This window comes from Colius striatus, chromosome Z (assembly GCF_028858725.1).
Source record: "Colius striatus isolate bColStr4 chromosome Z, bColStr4.1.hap1, whole genome shotgun sequence".
Classification (NCBI taxonomy): Eukaryota; Metazoa; Chordata; class Aves; order Coliiformes; family Coliidae; genus Colius; species Colius striatus.
The window spans coordinates 17,697,199-17,711,856 of record NC_084790.1 but is presented as its reverse complement, the minus strand read 5'-3'; the positions used below and the strand labels follow the sequence as shown (position 1 = coordinate 17,711,856).

At 41.6% G+C, this 14,658-nt stretch overlaps 1 protein-coding gene across 1 annotated transcript in view; it reads right to left on the bottom strand.

The window, feature by feature from the left end:
- The window catches only part of LOC104552766 (atrial natriuretic peptide receptor 2), a 50,059-nt gene extending 43,460 nt beyond the window's left edge, over positions 1-6,599 (bottom strand). The window contains exon 1 of the mRNA XM_062018805.1: positions 6,531-6,599. Within this exon, the coding sequence (XP_061874789.1) occupies positions 6,531-6,599 (69 nt within the window). The remainder of the gene's footprint in view (positions 1-6,530) is intronic.
- Between the last annotated feature and the right edge of the window lie 8,059 nt (positions 6,600-14,658).

Below are 14,658 nucleotides of genomic sequence, written 5' to 3'. Positions count from 1 at the left end.
CACACTGCTGCTTCAAAATATCTGCTTCAAGCTGACTGTAGTTTTAAAAATCTTTATAAAATGTATGGAGGCACTTTAGTTTCTTAACAATAACAATTTTTTGTTAATGTTTGACCACTACTGAGTGTTGTATTGGTTCATAGTGTCATTCTCTTCCTAGCCATACGACAGACCAAATGTTTTTTCTCCTCCTTCTCTGGGTGTTTATCTCATTAATAGGAGATGATCTCTAACTTGTGTAAGCATTATTCTCCCTGCTTCAGTGAGAAGAAAAAACTCACTTCATTAATGCCTTCTTTATATCACATGAAGGCTGGATAAGCAGCAGCATAGTTCATGGGAAGGTCTTGAGGTACAACTAACTCATCTGGAAGAATTATATACAAAATCCTTAGCCCTCCAAGCACAAAGTAGGACAATCTTCCCTGTCAGACAACAAGGAATTAAAGAGCCAGGCTATCTGCAGAAAGGGTAGGGAAATTAGATATGCTGTACAGGAAAACCAGGAAAGAAATTTCTATCCTCCCAACTTCTGGAAAAAGCACTGCTTCTCAGGGACCATGAAACTTATTCACTTTTCTTTTTGTAAATAAACACCTCGGCTGTGAGAATTAATTTTTACAGACCCTGAAATGAGACCTACGTTAGTACATTCCTCTTTAGGGAGAGAAGGATTGCATGAGAACGTGAATTTTTAAAAAATCTGTTATGCTTCTTTGCTGGTGAGAAAGGAACGCCATTTTAAATGGCGGCCTGCGACAAACTCATTAGTACATTGGAGTGACTCCCAAGGACTATTCTAGAATATCTTAGAGGGTTTTTTTTTCCTTTACATTCGAGCAGAGAGATGCTTTTCATCTCTGGCTCAGCTATTTCTGACACTAGCTAGGGCATGTTTCAAGGCATTCTCTGTGCTTCATGCAGGGCTTATGAAAAGACTATTTTTACCACATGACTATTAGTGTTTCCAGTCCTCCTGCCCCTCTCAGGGTCAAACTCTCCCTTTAAAGTGTGCTATGATTATGTAAGAGATATAAATTGAATTTCCACCGGGGAGCTGTGGCTAGCATAGAGCTAAAGAGAAGATTACTTGTGTGACTTTGGTAAAACACAAGTGGATCATCCTCTTAAAGAAATCAATGGTTATTTTTGTTAGTTATGATATACCAATGGTTCAACAACTACTCAGTGTGCAAGTGTAAATTTGGTTCTTAAATTGAGTTACATCTTGCCCTTCTAAAGAACCCTACAAATCTGAGTTAGTGAGCTTTTATGAAACAGCTACCTCTCTGTGTATTATGACTAGGATATATTTAAAATCAGAACTTTCTGATCCCACAGAGAGGAGTATCTTTTCTCTTAAAAGCAGCCTGAGATCACTTTCACTTCTAATCATAGAATGAACATGATCTATCATTAGCAGCACCATTTCACTTTATTACTCTGTGTTCACAGCAAGTAGTCAATTGGTCAGACTCTTGACCTTCTCAAGAAGCGACTCTTCTCTTTCCATTCTTGTGTGCTCGAGAGGCACACTTGTTTCAAAAAGAATTCATGATATGTAAGATAATCATATAATATACCCACAAAATATATGGAGTATTGAAATGTATATATTATAACTGTGCATGAAAATCTGGATTAATTGGCTTTGGTAAGTCACCTCAACTTAAAGTTTTGAGGTATAAATGTTCAAGTCTGGGAAGAAAAAAGAGAGAAAGTATGTTTACTGCAGAGTTGCATGGCTTTGTATGACCAATAGGACTGTGTGGCTACAACTACAGGTTATAAGCATTCTAAAAGATGTAAATAGACAAAACATTTGTGGTTAAAAGAGCAAGGAGCAGAGCAAGGAGTATCCAGGACAGTAAGCAAAATAAACAGTGGCAGGCAGGATAAAAGAACAGAGCTGTGAACATAAAGGTTTACATGTGCTTGGCATCACACAGAGGGGAAGTGACTGTACCTCTGTGTTGGACAAATGTGTTTTACTGGATTTCTGAGCTGAAAGTTACCATGATAGCATGCAGACATACTCCAACAGTTCTGTTATGCTGATCCCTTTTTTTCCTGATTGGAAATCCTGACTGGCAGATGTAACTAGTTGAGAAGCAACAGACTTGCTGAATGCTGGTAACTGGCACAGCAGAGACCAAAAGATAGCCCTGTGACTTCATAAGTACTGGGAGATGGTAATCAGAATTCATACAAAATGACACCTGACAGGCAAGCAAGGAAGTAGGTAGACATGCAGGTTTTACTGGCCCTCCCTGATAAAAGGTGTAAATAACTAGTTTGGCTTTATTTAGTTGAGATGGACAAAGGATCTTAAAGGAAGGATGAGTCCCAGTTGATAGGGAGGAATAAGGAAGTGCTATTCAGAATTATGAGATTTGTATTTACTCTTCAGTAGATGTATTAAATTAATAATGACAAAGACCAAACATGTCTGGGCTTATCTCATGATGCCATTAAGTGTATCTTCTCTGTGTCTCATGAGAATTATCGCCAGTATTTGTTACTGATGCCTTCTGTAGTGAACAGGGTCTTCATTTTTTTCTTTAGGGTGTGCTGAAAGAATTGACTTGTTTGATATTTACAAGAAATAGTGAAAAACATTTATTGATATAGCAGAAATCTTAGCTGTCAGGGTGAGCTGTCAGAATCCAAGCAAGCAACTTGTATTATTTAAATGTGTCTTAAGCAATGTTATGCAAATTATGTTTTCTTATGGTAAAAAAATTATTGTGACAAAACTAAACATAGATTTTTTGACCTGTGTTTATAGAACCCTGTCTCTGCCTGTGCCTTATATTCTTACTAAGGGATTAGGTTTTAGAATGGAAGAGAAAGATGGAGATTCACACCAGTGACATTTAGACACAACAGCGAAAGAACAATGCCAGTTTTTATCTGATCTGTAAAGAAAAATCAAAATTGTAAATAGAGATGCTAACGATCATTCATGATTAATGATTCATAGTAAGTCTGGTAACTTTACAGATATATCTTCATCAAATTTTCTGTTTTGATAATGCCTTCTATTTTAAATTAGGTGGCTCAGAACATAAGACTCTACAGTTCGCAAGATTGATTTTATGTTTCAAATGGGATACTTTCAACTTTATAAGTCAATATCACTACATTAAGCCATACCCACTAACCACTGCTCAGCCACTGGTATGTATCTAGACAATGTCTGTGTCCATTGTACAACGTTAATTAATGTTCTGCATGTCCTCATGGCCAAGAAGGCCAATGGCATCCTCGGATGCATCAAGAAGAGTGTGGCCAGCAGGTCAAGGGAGGTTCTGCTCCCCCTCTACTCTGCTCTGGTGAGGCCTCATCTGGAGTCCTGTGTCCAGTTCTGGGCTCCTCAGCTCAGGAGGGACAGGGAACCTCTGCAGAGAGTCCAGCACAGGGCCACCAAGATGATCAGAGGACTGGAACATCTTCCTTATGAGGAAAGGCTTTGGGATTTTGGGCTGGTTAGTCTAGAGAAGAGTAGACTGAGGGAGGATCTTATTAATATTTATAAGTATATAAATGGTGGGTGTCAGGAGGTTGGGACATCCCTTTTTTCTATTCTATCTAGCAACTGGACAAGGATTAATGGGATGAAGCTGGAACACAAAAAGTTCCACTTAAATATAAGAAAAAACTATTTCACTGTAAGAGTGAGGGAGCCCTGGCACAGGCTGCCCAGGAGAGTGTGGAGTCTCTCCTTGGAGGTCTTCAAGACCCACCTCGACGGGTTCCTATGTGTGCTGATCTAGGTGGACCTGCTTGAGCAATGGGGTTGGATTAGATGATCTCTGGAGGTCCCTTCACCATTCTATGATTCTATGTCTATAAATGACCTAACATTTTGACAATGTTTCCTTGAAAATTGGCTCTGAGGTATGTCTCAAAATAGTCTAATGTATTAAAGAACAGTGTTCAATAAAATGTATGCATTTGTAGGGTGTGGGCTAAAAGACAGGAAATTAAGGCATGGAAATGTTCAGTGACATGCTAAAGATCACAGTGTAGGCTAAGGATCCCTGCTTAGTGCCATAGTTCTGTCCTTGATGAGCAAGCCACTTGCTTGCTCTGAAGCCCACTGGAATTCTGCATAGTTTGTGCGCTTGAAAAACAGAAGATTTGAAAGTTTAGTCTTTTGGTTTAAACAACAGAAGTCCACTGGCTTTCTGTTCTAATACCTTGATACTTTAATTTCCTCATTGGGAAGAGTGGAAGGACTTAAAATTTATATGTAAGAGCTAGCAAGTGCAACTATCAACTAAGCTACTGCAGACTGTCAGATAAAAACAATTTTATAAAAAAATGAAAATATGGAGTCAATAAGTAAATTTTATGCAGTTCTATTGGACATGTGTAAAAGTGGACACAGGAATGGATGTAAAGGTGTTTTTTTAACACGTAACTACAATACGGCACCAAGAAATAAACATTTTCTGTAGTAACTGAGACACAAAATATTGAAGAAGTGAGAGCAAGCATAAGAAACATATTCCAGTGACACCAAACAGCTCAGTTTCCATATACTCATTAAAACAGGACAAATAACACCATTCTATCACAAACACAAATGTAATTCTTTCCATTAAATGCAGCTTAGTGAACTATCATGAGAAAAATGTAATAAATTACACACATTGTCTTTACAGTGCATCAAAAATTAAATTTGTGTAATCCACTGTTTCTTTAATCAATGTGATGCCTATGAGATTGGCAGTAAAAACATCTTAAAGTACTCATGAAGATAACATTATCTCCTTTAATAGAGCATCCATAGATTCTTAAGAACACTGCTCTTCTTAGAGATATGGTAGCATGTTGAATTAAATGGCTGTGAGGAAAAGGTATTTTAAACAGCCTTTTAGTCTTTCAGTAGTAATGCTGGCTTGAAGGAAATATCACTTGCCAACAAAACTAGGACATATGTCAGCACCAAAAATTAGATATTAAAGAATGAAGAAGGCAAATGATTTGTCTAAAAAACTAAAGCCGAATGATTGATTGATTTCCAAAATGCTGCACAAAGTTCCCGGTAAACTTGTTGCTTTCAAAGTAGTTCAAAACTTCATATTTCCTTACTTCTTAGAGGACAAATAACTGCAAAGAAAAATATTCATACATGCAAGGCATTGAACTAGTTACTTGGCATCGGTAATACGTTTCAGGGAATGGCTAAGGACTGGATATGAAAATCTAGAAACAACTGTGAAGAACTTAACCAGTCATGCAACAATTCATTGGTTTCCAGAACTGTTTCTCAGTTTCCTTGGCAGCGTTTTCCACCTCCTCTCCCCCCCCCCCCCCCGCCTCCCCCAAATAGAATGATAGCTGAAATACTTAAATGTAAACAAGGGAAGCTACGTCTCATATGGGAGCCAGAATTTGGAATTACTCCTCCCTATTACCAGAAGTAAATGGCAGATGTAACAATCTGTAATGGCCACCTGCTGGTTACAAACTAAAATCTACTGTTAGTCATAAAACATTTAAAGTCACCTATAAACATAGATAACATTTTTTTGTTCAGCAATTGGATTTAGTTTGGGACAAATTAATATGCAATTACTTGAAATAACAGTAAGACTGTAGTTATTACTGATGAAATTATTTTTGCTTTTAATGGAGAAATGTCAGCATCATCAACAGCCAGCAAACCTAGAGCTAAAGGTCCATAGAGGGGAGCTCCAGCAAAAAGACTGAGATGTGATCAGTATGATTCCTTTCCTTCCCAGAGCTACAACAATTCTTAAGGAGAAAAATGAGAATGACTTGTGGAAAAGGCTTTCATTAAGCTGAGGAGACAGATTCTCAACTTTGCAATCTCCTGCAAAGAAGAGAGGAACAGTCAGACACAATTTTTCAAACATTTTGTTTTCCTGGACTTGAAAAGTATTTTACATTCAGTTTTAACAATCTGTCCTGTGAACAAGGGACCAGATCTTGTCCAGATTCCCCAGACGTTGGTCTTGGTTTTCATGTGACAGCTCATGGTGACATCACTGCAGCAGCCAGAGAAGGCAATATGTGTGGCTGAAGCCCCACCAATTATAATCATGGAATTGTTTTGGTTGGGAAAGAGTTTTAAGATCATCAAGTCCTATTAATAACCTAACAATGCCAAGCCTACCACTAAGTTCTGTCCCTAAGCACATCATCTACACATCTTTGAAGTACCTCCAGGGATGGTGACTATCACCTCCCTGGGCAGCCTATGCCAGTGTTTAACAATCCTACCAGTGAAAAATTTCTTCCTAATCTCCAATCTAGAGCTCCTCTGGCTCAGTTTGAGGTAATTTCCTCTTGTCCTGTCACTTGTTACTTGGGAGAAGAAATCATCCTCCTCCTTGCTGCAACCTCCTTTCAGGTAATTGTAGAAAGTGGTGGGGTGCTGCTTGGGGATGCAGAGGCCTTCAGGCAGCACTAGGGTCTGCAGTCTGGTGGGGCAGAGATCAAAGTACTGGTGGAGCTTCGTGACACCTGGATCCCTGTGAGGGTCTCAGGGATTTTACATGTCCATGCCCAAGTCCTGGACCCTGGTAATCTGGGGCCTCTGCTGAGCCTGGCCCACACTGCTGCATGGCGCTTACCCAGTTGAGAGACTCTGGCAGAGCTTCTGAGCTTCCTGGCTGAGGCAGTGTCAGGAAACTACAGGATGCAGTGCTGCCAAGGGGAACCTAGAAGCCGGGCCATACTCCTCTTGCAAAAAATGGCAGATCCTGTGAATGTGTAAGAACCATGCCACATGTAGGAGGAATTGTGGTGTGTTAGGAGAAATCATGTTTGTTACAAAAAGAAAGGAAATAAAAGGAAAGGGGGGGTGGGGGGAGGAGAGAAGGAAATTAAAAGGAAAGGGAAAAAAAAGGAAAGAAGAAAAAAGGAAAGAAGAAAAGAGGAAAGAAGAAAAGAGAAAAGAAGAAAAAAAAGAGGAAAGAAGAAAAAAAAGAAAAAATGAAATAAGAAAAAAGGAAATTAAAAAATGAAATAAGAAAAAAAAGAAAAAAGGAAAAATAATGAAAAACGTAAGAAAAAGGGAAAGAAAAAATTAGGGAAAAAAGGAATGAAGAAAAAAGAAATGAGAAAAAAACCACCAAACCCTAAAAAAGCCGGCAATGAGAACACGGAGGAAAAGCGCGCACATGTCGGTAGCTGCGTGGGCCGTGGCGCGGGCCGCGCCGCACGGCTCCGGGCCGCTCTCCTGCAGCCCTGCTCACCAGGAGCCCCGCTCACCAGCAGGCGGCAGGCGTGTACAACGCAGCGGCCGCCCGGCGCGCCCGCGGCAACATGGCGGTGTGCCGTGACTGCGGGAGATGGCGGCGCGGCGCTGAGAAGGCCAGGGTGTCTCCAGCCGGCGCAACGGCTGGTGCTGGAGGGCAGCCTGGGCTGGGGGACCGCTGCCCGCAGCAGTGCCCGGGAGAGAGACGCGTGGGGCCTGAGGCTGGGCAGCAGGCTGCCCCTCGGGGGTTTACTCCTCGGAGGAGTGTGGGGCAGACACGAGGCTGGGCTGCCTATTGCCCACAGTGGCGCTGCCGTGGGCTCGCCACGACAGGCTCTCCCCCTTCAACTTACTGATGGCTTTCTCGCTAAGACGGCACTTGCCTTTTGGGAGAGCTTCAGCTGCCAGGCAGCCTTGCCTGAAGCTGTCCGGTATACACCTTCTCTTGCACCCTCATCAGTGGGGTCCTGCCAGGTGCTCCTGCTTTCTCCTTACCTATCTAGTACGCAGAGAAGTGCTAATTGGCTCAGTTTATAAAGGGCTGGGTAAGCTGCAGCAAAGGGAAAAAAAGAGCAACAAAACAAACCTAGGTATGGTGGATGCTCAGTACTTGCCAGCTTCTGCTTCTGTTGAAGGCTGGTGTTCAATAACATGCCCAAGGTTGCCAGCTCCATGTTGGCCATGAAAGGCACCAGACCATCCCACAGGCTAGAGACATTCAAGGCTCTGAGTAGGAGATGAAGGCTAGCTGCAGAAACCTTACACCTCTGCCTTGATTACTTCAGGGAGTTTTTTGGGCTTTACAATATAATTTACAGCATGAGACATCAGTTTCTGCTCAGATTAGGTAGTTTCTTAGGCTAGTTGGCTATATCTGATAAAAAAGTGAAAAATGCATTTTTGTTTTCTTCATTTGTGCTCTCTGTTGAAAGATAAGCTAATAGAGCTTACATGAGCAAAATGCATACTGGTCATTGTCATGAAGTAAAATTTCCTCATACAAAAAAATGTATATGGTATGGTGTAACTTGCAAGAGCTTTCTCAGAAAAAAAAAAAAAAACCCAAAACCCCAAGGCCATAGGTTCAGAAGTTCTCTCTTTTTTCCTGGAATTTCTGGAGCATTAGCAGCTGCAGCAGATCAAGTAGACTAAACCAAATAGGAAATATACTAAATCAGGGATGTACACTTGACAGAAGATAAATATAGATCCAGTACCAAACATACAGTAACTTATCCCAGATGGCACTGCTGAACTGTGAAATGACAAAAACATCAGTGTTGTCTATTCAGTTCCTTTACAAATACTTTTTTTTTTTTTACTAGCATGCCCATTAGAGAGTCTTTTAGCTCTCAGTTTTCTAGTCTTTTTCTACAGAAAGAAAAGTAATAATTGCTCAGTAAAGCAAGGATCTTAACAGCAGTTCTAGTGCTTTCGGGTCCAGGGCTGTCCTTCGGGTGAGCCAGACTGCACAGCAGACATGGCCCCCTTAAACTAGGGCTGGTGTTTTCCTGTGTTGGTGTTGTGAGGACAAATTGCTAAGCTGCATTTCATGTGTAAGAAACTCTACCAACCTAAACAGGTGTGAGTATATCACTCTGATAAATTCAGGAAAAAGTTAACTAAAATTTAAAGTCTTTAATCAGTAGCAGTGAAATGTCAGACACTGTACTAGTCAGTGATTGCTCAGGATTATTTAAGGCATGTAACTGTATTAGATGCTTCTACATGCTTTAATTTCTCTTCCAGAGTAACTCTGACGTTCTTATGTACAGAGTGAAGATCAGTACATATGGTAAATCAGGGTTTCATGGTTGTCCAGAGCTACTACAAGTCTGTAAATCATGGCTGCATGTTCCCTGATGATACAAGTAAGGCTCACAGGAAACAACTGCATGAATGTCCCGGGTGTCAATATGAAACTTCAGAGGTTTTCTAGCAACTGGAGGATACTTGACCTAAGTTTAACATTCTGTCTCAAATGTCCAATCCTCACAGACACATACTCTGTGTTTTCCATCCTATATAGATAACATACTTCCTAAACTCACAGGAATTTTTATGTTGCTGCTGATAGTATGTGCACTGAAAAGTATCAGTTATTGGTTAGAGAAGTGCTAGGAAGACAGTCTTAATTATTTGCTGATAGTTGGTGTTAAGTCCCTGTACGTCTTTTGGAGAAGCAAAAAAGATACCTAAGCAGCCATGGAAATGCAGCTGCCATATTGACCTTTCTGTGAGCCATCCCCTAACAAATGGTTTCCGCCTTTACAGTCCTTCAGCATTGCTGGAATTTTACCATAACAGAGTCTCAGTTGTTACATAACTTCCAAGATGTGACTGCTATGAGTAATGATAAGTGCAGAAGTGCATAGTGGTCCTTGAATTACACTTTCAAGATTAGCAGCATTAATTCTGTGAGAACAAAGTTAAGACATTTTCTGTACCAGGTTAAAGCAAAGATTTCATCGTCTGTCTTACAACTTGTTTTCTGTTTTGCCAAACTCCAATCACTAGAGATGTAAGAAGAGTGTAAGGTGGAAAGAACTGCATGCTGCATAACATTATGGGTGCATTACTAGGCTCCTCTTTAAAAAATCAGCTAATGTATGCAGGCTGTAGAAAGCCCATTGTCTGCCTGACTAATGGAAAGACAAAGAAACTCTAATAAAAAATGGATCATTTCTGTATCTTAATAGATGCTGTTGGGAAAAAGTGAAACAGTTCTAAATGCAACTAAACTTTGTACCAAATATCTCGTACCATTTGATGGAATGATGTATGTGACAGTAGCTTCCAATGATGTCATTCCTTGATGTCTGAAGTTCAGCTAAATTTAGTTTGTGATTTATCACTTTCAAAAACATGCAATTGGACAAAATATTCCAGAAATCTTTCAGTGAAACATTTTAAAAATGCCTTTTTTAGATAGGTGCAGACCCATGACTGCACTCCAGAACAGAATTACAGCATATGCTGGTCACTTGTCCTTGTGCCCTCTTTAATGGGAAGAGGTATTACAATTTTCTTGACTCTAGGCCTGTGTGGATCAAGTTAGCCATGTCAGTTCATTTCATATGGGCCAGTAAATAGCTGCCAGATAACAGCAGCTTTCAATTGCTGCTGAGCTACGCTGGATGAAACCTGACACCTTAGAAATCACAGGGCAAAAGAAACTCACTTTAAAATGCTGCTCTGAATCTGTTAAAAAAACTTTTCCAGAAAGTCAAGTTTCATGTCCATTTGCCCTATTAAGTATGTATAGAAAATGTTTCCACTCCCTACGTGCATTACACAAGCATATGCCCATGCAGATATATATTTCAACAGTTGTTTGGTTTATACGTCCAACTGTAGTTAAAAAAAAGAACCAACCAACCGACCAAACTCAGTCAATGTAATTAATTTATTTTTCATATGACATATATTGCATATTAGATATAGAACTTTATAGTATGTGTATATACAGTGTATATACATGTATATAGTATATATACATATAGCATATGTATATATATATCAATTAGATATACATATATATAATATTATAGATGTTAATAGATATTGTTGTATTTTATGCCTATTATATACCTCTGTTACAGATATTAGATATTACAGTACTAGAGTATTTATACTTAAACCATGTTCTTCCATCATTGCCTAACTCAACAGAACCATCCAATTTTACACTGTTTTGCAAAGGAGAACAAAGTGATAATTATATCTGTCTCTTCTGGTTTGGTATAAGGCCTGGGTGGTTTAGGATTTGACACCAGTGTAGACAGCAACATCCATGAAGTTTACAGTATTTCCTTTTGTGAGTCGTGTTTACATTGCTGCTTTGGTAAAGATTCAGTTTAAGCAAAGAATGTGTTTACACTGTGAATAAGCCTAAATGCATTAAGGGATCAGAATTTTAAACCAATATGTTGTTGGGAGGTTTACATTGAAACAGACATGTAAGAAAGGCAGTATTTGAGAACAAAATTGGTAAAAGAAAATACATATATAGCAGAAGCCCACTACATTGACAACAGTCTGCAGAAGCTTTTGCAGTCATGTTGATGGGTGGAGCCTGGATTAGGTCTGTCAGTATAAACCAAAAGATGATGCTGTGGTTGGATGGAGAAGTCCCTATCACAAAACCCCAGAAATTTACCACTTCAGTTGTCCCCTGTACTACACAGGGTAAAAGCATAACCTTGAAGATTGACCAGCTCTCATTGGCACTTCTGCCATCTAGAATCAAGCACCACTTCCTCCAAACCCAGAATCAGTGTGTCCCAATGCGCAAGAAAGCAGGAAAAGGAGGTAGGAGGCCTCCATGGATGAGCAAGGATCTGCTAGGACAACTCAAGCATAAAGCAGCCACCCATGAGAGGTGGAAACAGGGGCTGGCTTCTTGGGAAGAGTATAGCAACATTGCCAGGGCATGCTGGAGTGCAACTAGGAAGGCTAGAGCCCTTCTAGAATTAAATTTAGCCAGGGATGTTAAGGACAGCAATAAGGCATTTTTCAAGTACAGCAGCAGCAGAAGGATGGTGAGGGGCAATGTGGGCCTGCTGCTAAACGCTGAGGGTGCCCTGGTGTCCAAGGATGCAGAGAAGGCTGAAGTACTGAATGCCTTCTTTGCTTCAGTCTTTATGGCCAAGGCCGGCCCTTGGGAAGCCCAGTCCAGCAAAGATAACAGGATGGCCAGGACAGCAGAGGACTTGCCCTGGGTGGAAGAGGAAGAGGTTAAAGACTTGTTGGCCAAGCTTAAAGCTCATAAGTCATTGGGTCCTGATAGGATGCATCCTAGAGTGCTGAGGGACCTGGCTGATGTGGTTGCTAAGCCTCTCTCCATCATTTTTGAACAATCATGGAGGACAGGTGAGATGCCTGAGGACTGGAGAATGGCCAATGTCACTCCAGTCTGCAAAAAGGGCAGGAAGGATGACCCAGGAAACTACAGGCCGGTCAGCCTCATCTCCCTCCCTGGAAAGGTGATGGAACAACTCATCCTGAATGTAATCACTGAACATACGAAACATAAGATGGTTATCAGGGGGACTCAACATGGCTTCACCAAGGGGAAATCCTGTTTGACCAACCTGATAGCCTTCTGTGAGTGCATAACCAGCTGGCTAGATGAGGGGAGAGCAGCGGATGTCATCTACCTTGACTTCAGCAAGGCTTTTGACACTGTCTCTCATAACATCCTCATCAGAAAGCTCAGGCACTGTGGCTTGGATGAGTGGACAGTGAGGTGGATCGAGAGCTGGCTGAATGACAGAGCCCAGAGGGTGGTAATCAATGGTATAGAGTCGAGTTGGAGGCCTGTGGCCAGTGGAGTTGCACAGGGATGGGTTCTGGGGCCAGTCTGGTTCAACATCTTCATCAACGACCTGGATGAGGGGACAGAGTGTACCCTCAGCAAGTTCACCCATAGTGGGAGGACTGGCTGATTCCCCAGAAGGCTGTGCTGCCATTCAGCAGGATCTCAACTGTCTTGAGAGCTGGGCAGAGAGGAACCTCATGAGGTTCAACAAGGACAAGTGCAGAGTCCTGCATCTGGGAACGAACTGCCCCATGCACCAGTACAGGCTGGGGGTCAAACTGCTGAAGAGCAGCTCTGCAGAGAGAGATCTGGGAGTCCTGATTGGTAATAAACTAAATATGAGCCGGCAATGTGCCCTCGTGGCCAAGAAGGCCAATGGCATCCTGGCATGCATCAAGAAGAATGTGGCCAGCAGATCGAGGGAGGTTCTGCTCCCCCTCTACTCTATCCTGGTGAGGCCTCATCTGGAGTCCTGTGTCCAGTTCTGGGCTCCTCAGCTCAGGAGGGACAGGGAACTGCTGGAGAGAGTCCAGCACAGGGCCACCAAGATGATTAAGGGTATAGAACATCTTTCATATGAGGAAAGGCTGTGGGAACTGGGGCTCTTTAGTCTGGAGGAGACTGAGGGGAGATCTTATTAACATTTATGAATATCTAAATGGTGGGTGTCAGGAGGCTGGGACATCCCTCTTTTCTGTAGTAGATAGTAACAGGACAAGGGGTAATGGGATGAAGCTGGAATACAAAAAGTTCCACTTAAATATAAGAAAAACTATTTCACCATGAGAGTGACAGAGCAGTGGAACAGGCTGCCAGAGAGTGTGAAGTCTCCTTCCTTGGAAGTCTTCAAGACCTGCCTGGACATGTGGTTATGCGACCTGATCTAGGTGAACTTGCTTCTACAGAGGGGTTGGACTAGATGATCTCTGGAGGTCCCTTCCAATCCCAACCATTCTATGATTCTATGATTCTATGAAATCCCACTAAACAAGCCTTGTCTCTCCCCTGTATTCTTGTTGAACTCTTCACAAAATCTGTTTTCCTTGTCCTTTTGACTGCTCCTTCAACTGCTTCAACTGAGGACATGTACTTTGGATTGCTTCTTGCAAGGCAATGTGGGTTTTGGATGTCCAGGGTTTTCTTGACTCTTCCCTTGAGTCACTTAAGTGCAGGTTCTTCAAGTGACATTTGCAGACTTAGTGGACTTCAAAGATATGGGAGAACTTCTGGATTTTTTTGTCACCACATCCACAAAAAGGGTAAAGGTCTAGAACTTTCTCCTGTAGTCTTCTCTAAACAGCTCCAAGATACAGCTGTACATGTGGTCCCCGAGTCCTCGTATTTCTTTTGAGAAGTGTGGAGAATGGCTCCCCTCTTTATTTTCCGTGTTTTGCCCTTGCTAAACACGTCTCTTTCTCAGTTTATTTTACCTCTTACTAGGTTTTCTGTAACTCCGTAGGTGTTGTTTGTCCAATTCATTCACTGTAGATTAAGAAAAATTATTTTGCTACAACAGTATGTGTTGTGTGAGAAATAATGGACTAAAAGCAGTTTTCCTATTCTCACTCATAATCTAGGGCTTTCCTCAAAATATTAATCAAACATATGCATAGCCTGAAGATCATAGAATGGTAGGGGTTGGAAAGGACCATCTAGAGACCATCTAGTTCAACCCCCCTGCAGAAGCAGGGTCACCTAGATCAGGTCGCATAGGAACATGTCCAAGTGGGTCTTGAAGACCTCCAAGGAGGGAGACTGCACAACCCCTCTGGGCAGCCTGTTCCACTGCTTCGTCACTCTCACGGTGAAATAGTTTTTCTTTATATTTAAGTGGAACATTTTGTGTTCCAGCTTCATCCCATTACCCCTTGTCCTATTGCTAGCTACAACAGAAAAAAGGGATGTCCCAGCCTCCTGACACCCACCATTTAGATACTTGTAAATATTAATGAGGTCTCCCCTCAGTCTTTTCTTTTCTAGACTAAACAGCCCCAGTTCCTGCAGCCTTTTCTCATAAGGAAGATGTTCCAGTCTCCTGATCATCGTGGTGGCCCTGCGCTCCAGAAGTTCTCTGTCCCTCTTGAGCGGAGAAGCCCAGAACTGG